The sequence below is a fragment of the Crocodylus porosus genome, unplaced genomic scaffold (assembly GCF_001723895.1).
Source record: "Crocodylus porosus isolate Cpor-Errol unplaced genomic scaffold, CroPor_comp1, whole genome shotgun sequence".
NCBI classification, from domain to species: Eukaryota; Metazoa; Chordata; order Crocodylia; family Crocodylidae; genus Crocodylus; species Crocodylus porosus.
Genome location: NW_017728910.1, coordinates 42,269,976 through 42,283,005, shown reverse-complemented (window position 1 = coordinate 42,283,005; position 13,030 = coordinate 42,269,976). Strand labels below are relative to the sequence as shown.

The following is a 13,030-nucleotide window of genomic DNA, read 5'->3' as shown; positions in this document are numbered from 1 at the left end:
GGGCTTATCTGAGCAACTTTCAGTGTTCTCAACCCCCATATTTTGTCTGTTTCTCAAAGCCCAGCTCCCATGGTTTTCAATAATGAGAATCGAAGGTAGTCAACTTTCTACCATATGGTTTTAGAAGAAGATGCTAGTGTCGTTCAATTGATTGATAAACATTAATGACTTAGGAAGTAAATTAAAATTCTATCAATTTGTTTTTCAATGGTGAACCACCCCATTTAATCTCTCACCTACACACATAGGAGGAGGAGGAGGAGCTCCGCCTTAGGAGCTTTACTTGTGTGGTGACCCATTTATCTTAGTAAAACTTCTCATATGAGTAGTTAAATACATGTCTGCAGAATAAAGACTGAAGTGGTAAAAGTTACTTGAGGGCCTTAAATATTGCAAGCTCATGCCTGGGTTGTCTTTTCTTAGACTCGTAACTAATCAAAAGCCTACTTTGGTCCACACACTGTTTGTAATTATAGACTGTGTATCACAACTAGTTATTAAGAGATATATTTTGCACATTTTCCTCCAGTGTAAGATGAAAGAAAATCTAGTGAAAAGCATAATCCTTTTTTCCCCCATTAGTAGTATAAAGTAGGCCCTTAATTTGTGGTTATTTTCAGCACGTATCTAAGCAAGTCTTTCTCTGCAGACAGAAAGTAAAAATCAGAGATTTAAAAACCCATTAAAAAAATAAAACTGGATTGAACATTTAAATCTTAATCCCTTTTCACATATATGTCTCTCTCTACCAGGAAATGTTCCCTTTTTCTTTTTTGTTCTTGTGTGTGTTCTTGTAGTGTTTGAAAACAGCAACTTACTCCCAGGCTTATTAATAGTATTTTAGTATTAAAGTATTATTTTTAACTTATTCACAGCTTGATAGGTGTATTTGAACACAGTGATTAAATATTTATATTTTTGTTACTGGAAGCAAATCTGTTCAGGTTGTGCTGGTACATTACAAAAGGAGCAAATATAAGTAATTTTTTATTCTATACTGTAAATATGTCTAATTTAAGGAATATTTCCTCCTTCATTATTTCTGTTTTTGTCATCGTTATGATTATTTTATGGTTGCTCATCTCAGTAGGTTATGCAGTGTTTTCCATCCATTTGATCAAAAGCGTTGTTTTTTATGAAATGTCAATGAGGATTGGCTGTTTCTATACAGAAACAAAAAGGCTTATGGTATTCTTTAGTAATGGCAACAATCTAGAATTGGTTAAAAATACCAGAGGTTTTTGCAGGAATTTTCTTAAATTTCCCATGAAAATATTTAGTTTTTCAATGAAAAACCAAAAAATGAAAAAAAGTTTTCAAAATCAGTTTCAATAAAAAGATGAGTTTTCTAAAATCAAAGCCAGATTATTTTTTTATAAAAACAGAAGATGTTTACCAAAATTAGATCACTTTTACAACTCATTTTTTAGCTTTCGTTTTCCAATTTTTTGTTTCTTTAAAATGGAAAAATATATTTTTGTCCAATTTTTTGTGTTCATGAAAAAATGTTTATCTGACAATATTGTAACCAGCTCTAGAACAGACTGCAAGTCTATTGGCTGCTTACTGAAAATGCTCTATAATCATTTTTAATAAGGGCTCTCTAGGTTTCTCTTCCTTAAAATTCTAAGTATGCTTCTGCAGATCAAGTTTATCCTTTGGTCATGTGGCTGGTGTTAATATTGTTTGTCATATGAGATAATAAAATGTGCAAGTGCTTTCCAACCACTCCATCTCTAATTAGGAGACATTATAAGTGTAGACTTTGTTCTTGAGAAGCTGTATCATGCCAGCCACTCTACTCTGTACCTGTTAGTGGAGTTCGCTACCAGATGAGGAACAGTGCACATTGCAGCCTTGTAAAAGGGCAGTACAGTTATCTGTACTCTTCTGAGCAATTTGGCTTTCTGAGGCGTAATGCTTCCTTTTATTCCTGAGTCAGGGCTGGGCCAGCCAGGCAGAAAAACGTCCTTATTTTGGAGTAGCAAGTTTCAAAATGGACCCAGTTTTGTAATCCATCCTCACCTACCTCGTCCACTGCTACTGTTAAATAAAATGAGGAATCTGCCTTCTTAAGGACTTCAGGATTGGGCCTAGTAATGATACAAAAATAGCAAAAGAGAGACCTCCTTATGACACGTAGATTCTGCAGTTTCTAAGACATTACAATACATTAAGATAAATAAAATAGATTTTATACATTTTAAATCTTGAAAATCAGAGGTGGGCACAAGGCTGGAAAAAGCTGCAAAACCTAGAATTGCAAATTCAGTCCAGTGGTGCAATGTGTTATCTGAACTAATATCACTGTTTAATTTGTTTTTTGTGATCATGAGCTCAGATTTCTTTTTCACTTCCACCCCTATCACAGGTATTATATCTCTACAAGTGATTCTAAAGGCACGAGGCTGTTGAAATCAATATCAAGATATACTGCACCGACTGACACCAGTTCAAATTAGAAATAGACTGCTAGGGTTTGTTAAATCTTACTATTCTCTAAAATGGGATGGTGATATTGTTTTGGAATAATCATTAATTCAAACAGATAATGGTATCTGGGTTGTATACAATATACTACAGAAATTAAGAACGTGTAAGAAACATTTGATTGTCTGGAGATAGAAGAAATATAGCTTGTTCAGGTCTTTGTAATCACTAGGAACACCATCCTTTCTCTGACAGTGCATAGATGCTGATTAGATTAAGTAAATCTCTGCCAGTTGTTATATGTTTATTGAAAATGACAATATAAAACTTGTAGCATAATTTAATTTTCATGTAACCTATTTCCAGTAATGTAGCTTGAGGGAAAGGAATCAAGTGCTGAAAATCTTGATGTCTAACACATGATTAATATCCTAATTTCTTTCACTATATTTGCTTCACATTTATGGAGTATATTTTTCCTGTAATGTTTTGTACACTATTTCTCCGTTCCCTCTCAAGAACAAAGCAGTCAGGTGGTAGCAATAGCTAGGGAGCTGTTCTACAGGAAAGACAGGTGTCTTAATACTTAGACTAATACTTTAAATGCAGCTGGACATTCATTCCCTATCTGATAGGTGACATTTTGGTGTTTGCTAACACATTAGTTTTGTGGGTGAAGTTATGTGGTAATTGGATCTTTGCAACTGTCAGCCCAATGAGTAAACACAGTGATTCAAGTAAGATTTAGTGATTTTTATATACAAAAAATTCTCTTTCTGTTACTCCTGGTAGTTCATGGACATGCACTTGGAAACACACATCAAGCTGGTTCATTTGTTTAGTTCTGTATCCTAAGGAGATTCAGGCTGATGACAAACATAAGATTGATGCACCCTTGGTTGTAAATTCTCAACCATCTGTGTGAAGGAGGTTGCTTACTCTCTGTCAACTGCAGGGCAAATTAGGAGAGGAGCAAGAAATAATTGATGTTGTAAGAGTGGGAGCCTTTAAAAATACTACAAAATGTATCGTATTTCTTTGTGAATTTTAAATGTCTATCCCATTACTATCCCATTACAGCTCTATGTTATTTTAATGTAACATACCTAATGCTTTTACCAATATCAACAATCTCACTTTTCCCAAAACTATGTAACAGCCTAACATTCATGCCTTTCTCAGCTAAGGCATAGGGCAGGTAAAATAACTTACACTAAGCCCTTAGTGACAGCAGATTTTGGCTTTGCTGGTCTCACTGGGTATGAATTGTAGGGGAAGCAGTCTTTCACAGAGAACCAGCTCCCTTCTAGCCCTCAGCTTGACAGCAGAATTGCCCCCACTAACCTTGGCTGTACTACCTGTGTCTAAATGACAGTGAACTTTGCTAGCCAGGATCCCCATTTTGAATCTACATTGAAAAAACAAATAGGAAGCCAATGGGGGTCTGTGGAAATTATTTCTACATGGTCTGAGAGGGTAAAAGTGTAATGCCAGCCAGGGATTCCCTTATCAGGCAGAGTAGTGTTGTGACCATTGCTCTAGATTATTCTAATATTTTTAATAAAGGAAATAGAAGCCCATTATAAAGGCATTAGTTGAGAGTACTTTGACTGATTTAGCCTTCCTTTTTAGACAATATTAGCTGGAAAAATGGCCCTCTTTTCTCTGGGTAAACAAGGCAAAAAAGACTATCCACCAGTGTCTGAGAGTTAATCACCAAATTTAAAGCAAATTAAAATAAATATTGGGTAAGCCACGTCAAACCTAAGAAATATCTTTGCTAAAAAAAGACTGCATTGTTTTAAAACATCCTTGTTCATTTCACAAAGGCTTGAGTATCATTAAGGGCAAAAAGTATCACAAGAAATACTAACAGAAAAGACACCATATTTGAAGGTCCAGTGATGTAAAGGGGATTCTACACATTTGTCAGCATTCCCTGGGGTTCTGTGAATTCATAATGCCACTCATGGTGACTAAAAGGATGGTTTGTCCTTGGATCTGATCCAGTATCTCCTGAAAAAAAATTCTTGATTTTAGTAGGTGTTGGAATAGTCCCAGTGAGAGCTTAGTTATTACCTTTGTTTCCTCGTCTGACAAACAGGGACAAGAATAGTGACGTCCACCTTAGGGAACTCTGTTAATGAAGATAATGAATGAAGTCTTTGCCCCAAAGTGTGTACAATAAAGAAACAGGACTATTGTTTTATTAACTGTTGCTTATGGGGAAATATAACTCTTTTGAAAAAAATGTTCTCTGAGGAGTAACCAAAACCCTGACAGATTCAACATAGCCAGACTTCGGTAGTCAGTGTACATGCAGAAAAGAATTAAGAAAAAAACTTCAATACCCTAACTTCCATTTGCCCTCAGTAGAGATAAGGAGTCCATTTACCACATAGTGCTGGAATGTGTGTGCTAGTCAAAAGGGAAGGGAACAGAAGAGCAATTTTGCAATTCAGTATGTTCTGTGATTAAAGAAAGACAATGGGTTTTGCTAGGCAAGATGCACACAAATTCTGCCAAAGACAAGGAAAAACATTTTAAAGAATCAAGCCCTTAGGCTCCTCTCTTGTCCATTTTAATCGGATTTTCTGCAAATGATATTTAACAAGATGAAATGCACTTCAAAAATACTAATGAATAGAAAAAGAACCTTGACAATGCTAAAAGCTCATATTGATCCTGTAAGGAAAAATGAGAGCATCATATAAAAGGATTTTTTGTTGCTGCCTTAAAAGGTTGAGATGAGGTTTTTTTTGTTTTTCTTTCTCTTTTTTTGTGGCAAGTAATGATCACTCTGTGTCCCTTCATATTTAGCCACTTATGAAACTACAGTCCTGAGTAAAGTGTGCTATTCCCAGGGGATCCAAGGCATGATTTTCTTGGCTCTGTACTCACTTCAGTCATTTCTAGCAATGCAAAATGTATGTAAACTAGTATAGTTATGCTTTGATAGAATCCAGTCTGTCTCACTTTGCATTGGTATAAATGGCCCTCCAAGAGAATGGAAGCTGCCAATTCCTCCTGGGAAAATGAAGTATACCTGGCTTGTTTTTCCCTATGCATCCATTATCTCCTTTAGACATGACAGGCTATCAACCTCTGGCTGTAGTTATTCCTTGCTCCAATCTCTAGTATATCCTATAGTATAGGATACTCAAGACCATATAACATTACAGCTTACATAGGACACCAATTCAAGACTTTGCTACTCTAATAGGATGAAGGATCCTTGTGTTGCCCTCTCTGTTTCTTAACAGAGGCCTCATAAAAAATCCTGATAGCAGGTAGGATTTTCAAAGACACCTAACTTTTTCAGAGTTGGATACCTCCCCATTTTATGTCTCTTTGAAAATCTAGCCTTTAGTAGAAATTTTGTTGAGTTTTTCATGATTTAATTCTATTTTAATCTTGTTGACGTAATTCTGGTCTCAGTTCCCTCAAGCTATTAACAATCAGCTCAGTTGAACAAAGGTTATTAAGATCACTGTGATTATGTTTATCAATAGAGTGAAGTCTCCAATTTGCAGCAAAAATGGTTACGTTATTTGCACTAGGGTGCAAAGACTCTGCAGTACTGGGAAAGATTAACATTGATATTTTGGCTACGCAACCTTTGTTGGAAGATGGAAAGAGAATAGATTAATATGAGTTGGGCAGTGGGGAAATGGGATGAATAGTTAGGTAACGGCAAGAGGTAAGGTAAAGCAAAATAATAGTAATGAATGCTGGATAGAAATTCAGAGGGTTAATTTTTCATGCTGCTAACACGATGAGAAAAACTGAGGTTTCACTCAAAGTCACAGCGTATGACTCAGAAAAGGGAACAAACCTAGTTACTTCTGGACTAACAGGTATCTGCAATTAGCAATTTTAGAAAGGAAGCTGAATGTTAAAATTAAAGATGTTCTGAGATGACAATATGTATTTCTGCTTAATATTTAATCTTTTACAGCTTGGAGGTAGTTGTTGTGGTAATGAAATAAAATTGTGAGTGATTTAGCTTGGGTTGCTGCTGCCAGTGGCTGAGTTGGTACATTAGTTATAGCATCTGCAGCAGAGACAGGAAGGCAAAAGAACCATGACAAATGTTTATGCACTGTTCCTGTCTTATGTAGGGAATGTTTTATAGGCAGGGTAGGTCTGCACTGATTTGTATGAATACAAATTCTGTAGGTATTCACACAATGTAATAACAGAGTCACTGGGTATTTTAATTTGAGGGAAGATGCAAAGACATTTCAGCATTTAGAACTGTGTTAAGACATTTCAAAGCTATGCAAACCAAATTCATTTGATAACTAAAGAATAAGGTATGCTTGATAAAGATTGCATTTATTACTACAGATTTCTTAACTGCTATATGAAACAGGTTTTAGGTTGTTGCAAAAGTCCAGATGTTCAAGTTTCCTCTAATTTTTTGGGTGCTGCAATTTTGAAAATGCTCCAGAGGTGGTACAGTTTCAGGTATGTTGATCACACACAAATCCAGTAGAAGGTGGAAGTTGAAGATATTTTGTTTCACAAAAATATCTCAAGCTAAGCATAAAAAATGAATGGAGCTTTGAAAAAAAGTTTTAAATACACAGGCTGTATTATATGTACTGCACCACCAGAATCCGAGTAAATATCCGTTAGTGGTTAATTGGCAGTACTACAGTTCAGAAGGTAAGAACGGTGATGATAAAAGGCATGGGTCAGAAGTCATTCATTGCTTTTGAGAGTAAAAAAGACACTGAAGTCAAGTGATTTTTGATAATATGTGTTTCCCAGCTATGAGACACCAAATTGTAAGAGAATGAATTACCAAAATGTTTAAATATTGTTCTTAGAACATATATTATCTCATCAAATCCTAATAATAGAAATTAAAGAATGGTAAAAAATTAGTTCAGCTAGTCTATCACACTAACTCTTTAGGATTCCTTATAATATATTTTCTTGTGCTTCCCCTCCCCACGGCCTGCTCCCAGTCTAGTTAAGTGTTTCTAAGCCTGGGGCTTCCACTGCTTCCCTTGGGTGACTATTCCAGAGTCTAATAGAATTTGTCATTAGAAGACTTTTTCCTGAAATTCAGTTTAAATGTTCCTTTTCTTAATTTCATCTCATTTCTCCTAGTTAAAGTATTACACACTTTTTCACTAAGCTAAATAATTCCTCTTCCTAGCTATGCCCTTTGAATATTTGTAGACCGTTATTCAGTTATACCCATTTGTCATTTATTAGACGAGCCATACTTAGTTCCTATATCCTCGGCCCCTACATCATCCTCTCTAAACCCTAGATCGTTTGTGTTGTTGTCTTCATGAAGTTCTCTCTTCCCCACAACCTACAAGAAGTAGTATTTCCCTTTATTAGTCATGGTCAATTCACTCTCTCAAAGTGCTATGTGCTATTGTGTAGGATCTCAAAGATGAAACAAATACGAAATCTATAATGGAGCTAATTTAAGCTATCTTGGTAGTATCCTACAGATACCACATGCCACCACATGTATGTCCAAATATAAACATGACAGTGTCCCTCTTCATATCAGTTGGTTTTTAACACTGGAGTTCAAGCGGCCAGGACATTAAGTAACTAGTATTTCATTACTTAAATGAAGTTGATACTCTTAATATAAAAGAGACACTTCTTGTGTGCATAAATATCTTATTAAGTTCCTAAAATTATAAAAAGAATGAAAGAATACCCCTCCTCTTTGAACAATACTGTCAAAAGTCATCATTAGTGTCACATGGTTATTATTAAGAGTTGCTAGTACATTTAGCTATTTCTGTGATCTGATTGGCTAAATGTGCTTGACCACATAGATAATTACTTGAGATCTCTGATTTTGCATACTCTGGTAAAATGGAACAGTGTCAGTCGCTCAGGGCATGTCCAGACAAGCTCACGTTTGCTTCCCTGGGGACAAGTAGCAGCAGCACACCTTGTTACAAGGGTATCCAGGAGTAAAAAAAAAAAACATGGAAAAAAAAAGCAGCACACACATGGGCAGCACACCCTTTCAGTGTGGTGATCACCAGACTGTGAGGTATGTAGCATTGCAAATGTGTTTGCGGTGCCACATACCATGTGACCACACTTGTCTGGATGCACCCTCAGAGTTCTGGGGTTCTGTAACTGGCCCATATTTCTGTGCTGCAGTTACCTGCATGCTGATTGGCAAGATGATTTTGTACCAAAATGTGGTTATTTTTCAAACATACAGCATGCAAATTCCTGTTCTCTGACTTGGGATCATCATTTGGCAGGTTACACCAGGGAGCTGGAGTTTGCCTCTTCGTTACACAGGTGCATAGTGGAGGCAGCAAGGCAAAAGAAAACTCCCCTGCTGGCTCAATATTGTATGGCCCACTTAAGAGCAAGGCTTAGGAACTGTAGTGCCTATGCTCAGACAGAATAGGAATTCCTGTATCCCCACTTCCAAGCATGTTTTGAAAAGCTGGAACTATTACTCTGGTAGCTGGCAGCTACCTATGAAGGCATGTACCAGTATGTACCTGGGAGCTCCAATTGCTGTTGTGAGGGGCCCAGTGAAGCAGAGGAGCTTCTGATGTTTATGAGGTTACTGTACATTTGCTCCCTTCCCAGGACATGTATGTGTGGAACAGGCATGATCTAAACATGGTTGCCTTGCTGGAAAGCTATAACCCTCAACTGGATACTGCATGTCTCATGCTATTACTTGCTACTGCTAGGTCATGTAGCCAAAAAAATTGCCATCCCTAGAGCTAGCCAGAAAACAGCAACAAATCATAAGAAGAAATTCACAGGAATATATCAGTTTCCTATTTCAACACCTAAACTTGTCCTGAAACAACCTCCCTCTCCCCCGCAACCACAAATGCAGTTTAATAGATTTTAAAGGATTATGTTTATTAGGTATAAGGGAGCTTAAACGTTCTGTGGTAATGTAAAGAGGTAAAAAAGAGCAAGATGGTAAGAAAGCAAGAAGTATGGGCTGCAGAGGTAGATCAAATATCAGAAATTCAGGCATCAGTGTTAATTGGATCAATTTTCTCTTCTGAAACAAATCCTCCTGCAGCCAATCACAGTGTAAGGCTTTGCACAACTGAAAAATAACCATACAGTTTTGGGCATAACATCCTTTTGCTTTAATTGGCTGGAGCAGTTCAATTTTATCGAATTTCATAGTAACTTGATAGTAAAATGATGCTTTATCTTGGTGCATATTCCAACATTATGTAATCTGGCATACTTTTCACATACAAATTTTAATTGACAAAATTTTCTTCCATTTTGTTCTTGCTGATGAGCAATAATTCTAGCTGGTAGCATTATTTTTTTCTTATTTTCGGAAGGTTGCTGAGCGGTAGAGAGTTTTTCTGTGTAATCAGGACTGCTTTTGTTGACAATACAAAATATATAAGATGGGATACAAATGAGTCAAATGCATACAAAGGTTGTTGTGAGCTTTTTAATGTCTCAAAGAAACAGTATCTTCAGCCTTGGAGAAATACGAATTATATTAACTATGTTATTGTACATGTGAAACAATCATAGACCATATCTTAAAATGTCTTGTTGCAAGTGCTAAACGCATTTATGGAAGAGTGGATACATACAATTTATGCAGGATGATGAGTTATATGAATATGCAATTAAAAATGAGTATGAACTGAGAATGATTTTTGAGCATTGACTAAAATATGCTTACTGATTTTTTTAAAAAATCTTTTATTTAACAAAATGTACAGTTAAAAAATGACACATGGTAAACTGCATTGAAAATTAACTTTATATGTAGTGGGAATACGTTATTTTTTTCCCCATGACTTTGTGGTATAATGCATAGAAACCAACTCACTTTAAACAATCATTTCTGAATATGAGATTGTTAATATCCTGGCATTTCCCAAATGATTTGTTAAATGCATATTGAAAATAGACCTGTTATTTTAAAACTTGGCCTGTACGTGTATAAAAACAGATTCATTTTTGTGGTCACTATGGCACTTTCTGTGAATTGGCCAATAAATATGATTTTAGAATTTCACATAAAATATATGTTCTGTGGTCTTTATTTCATCAAGTAATTATTTGGAGCATCTCATTGCCCAAGCAGTAGCACTCTTTAGAGAACTACCAACAACTCTGAAGGCAAAGGTGAGAATTTAGATGGTTCTTGTGGAAAGATGGCCTCCAGTGGAAATATTGGCTAGAACACTTCTCTTACATTTAGGGAGGATCAAGATTGATAGGATAGGGATAAAAAGGGCCTCTTGACAGGTAACTGGTTACAGTAGATCTGGCCATATTGTAGTTATTTGAATACTAAAGTCAAAGTGCATGTGTGTTTGCTTTGCCTGATTTGGCAAAGAATTTCTGCACTTGCTTAAAATTAAGTATATTACATAGTTTGCTAAATTGGCACTTCAGTGGGATTTGAATCATCCATTTAATGCATTGTATATTTTAATTTTTTTCCTATGAATTGTAGGGCTGAGACCACATAAGAAAAAAAAATGAAGTAAGAATATAGTAAAATTCTGTATATTTTTAAACAGCATTTAATAACTTAGAGTTTGTGTCAAACATCAGCAGTTTGAGATTCAGTTTACATCAGTTCCTTCAAAAGTGCCTGAGCCTCATTTCAGAAGTTTCATTGAAAGTCAATAGACCATACCTTCCTAAGTGCCTAAGCCATTTTTGCCATTTTTACTCATCACCTTTATTGATTTTGCATGGTATTTCTTGACTGTTTCTTTCATAAAGTTTCTAGGGGTAACTGCCTGTTTATGAGACATAGGCATATAGTTAATTAAGCTGTACACTATAGAACTATCAGTCAGTACAAATCCTTTGTCAGGTTCTGTTGGGCACCTGAGTATACTTGCACGGCAACATTAAATTGTGAAAGATTTCACACAACAGTCCTGATGAGTACATTGACTGAAAGATTTTGAATTTCATTTTTCATTATGAAAGACAGGAAACTACACAGTAGATACGAGACTGACAAAGGTAATAAGACACATTCTTTATAAAAGATTAATCAGAAATCACATGTACAAGGTGGCTAGCAAGTAATGAGTAGAAAGTCATTTGGATAAAATTGAAAATTTAATTTTATATGAATCTATAATGTACAAAAAAGATAAGTTTGGCCAAATATAGGTAGAGTGTATGAGGTATGTAAAATTATCTGATTACATGAGCTTATGAGCTGCTATAACACTTACAAATGAATATACCCAGTGGTTCTGTAGAATGCTGCTTTCTGCCTACTCTATTTTCCAAATTCCAGGATTAAATAGTGAAAATATTTTAAAAATCATTTTGAGCAAATTGCCTCAGCCATTCAAGGATATAATTTTGATCGTTGTATTAATCTATTATTATTTAGGCTTTTATGTGTAAAAGAAAGAAAAAATATATATCTGAGAAATGGCTTCCAATTTTCAAGGGACCATTAAGGACCATATCTGCATGTGACAGACCCTGGCCTGAATCACCTGCCCATGGCAGTACGAACCCACAGAGCCCACGTGGCTGAGTTAGCAGTGTGCTGGCTGGAAGTGTACTCTCAGTTGTCCTGGAGCTGCAGGGTAATGGGCCAAGAGGGTGCCAGAGTTGGGGGCAAAGGAGAATAACAACTGAGAGACAAGAAATGGGTTCAGCCATTCTTCTGCCAAAACATGGAAGGCTCTCCCTGCTGCTGGGGAAGCAAAGGAAGCATGGACTGAGTGCCCCACGGGGGCTAGACAGCCAGCCATGTCCCATATGGCAGTGGAGGAGCCAGCTGCTTCTTGTCCAGAGGAAACTCATGGAGCCACAGTGAGTACAGTGCCCACTGGGAGCACTGCACAAACACTACCAGCAGGCCTCTTGGCAGAGAGCACCAAGCTGGGTGCTACTCGCAGTGCAGCAGGGGCGGAACATGTGCTAAAGACACCTGCCTGAGGACCTTATCCTAGCAGAACCAGCTACAAGTACTTAGGGGCTATGCACAGGGGAAAGCCAGTAAAAAGCTCCTCAAAGCATTGCCCAAACTGCACAGGTCCACCTGTGACACCCACAGCCCAGGGACTCACCAGCAAGTGGCTGGTAGGGAGCACAGGCCTCATGGGGGCACAGGAATGACTACCCTGAAGCGAAGCCAGATTTAGCCTGGTGCCAACCTGGGAAGGGCCTGCTCAGAGAGGGCACCTACCCAAGGTGCCCAATAAGAAGATGAGAGGGTTATAAGGCCCAAGTAACTCGCACCCCAAAAAGGGGGAAGAAGCTCAGGGCAACAAGGCACCAGTGCCCTTCCTGTCCACCAAGTTGAGCCATTTTGAATTTATCTCATCTGCTTAGTTGTCATTCTTTTACATTCCTACATTAATCCGAGCAGGAGCTGGACCCCATAAAGATCCAAACTACAGCTTAACATCAGGCACTAGCCCACGTGGCAAATGCTTCCAATGTCCCGACTGATGGCAATAACACTAAGTGGAAAGGGGTGGGATGTAGGGAAGGAAAAGCCCCCTGAAGATACACGTATAGTCACATCTGGCTCATAGAGAATCTCTAGGTGAGTATAGGATCATCTTGGAACATCAAGTCTTGGTGAGTTAGCGGGTCAGGT

The 13,030-nt window shown here is 37.2% G+C and overlaps 1 protein-coding gene across 1 annotated transcript in view; it reads left to right on the top strand.

The window, feature by feature from the left end:
* Window positions 1–10,463, top strand: part of CLSTN2 (calsyntenin 2) — a 520,261-nt gene extending 509,798 nt beyond the window's left edge. Inside the window, exon 17 of the mRNA XM_019532561.1 lies at window positions 2,372–10,463. Coding sequence (XP_019388106.1) covers window positions 2,372–2,462 — 91 coding nt within the window. The 3' untranslated portion in view covers window positions 2,463–10,463. The remainder of the gene's footprint in view (window positions 1–2,371) is intronic.
* Window positions 10,464–13,030: the final 2,567 nt, after the last annotated feature.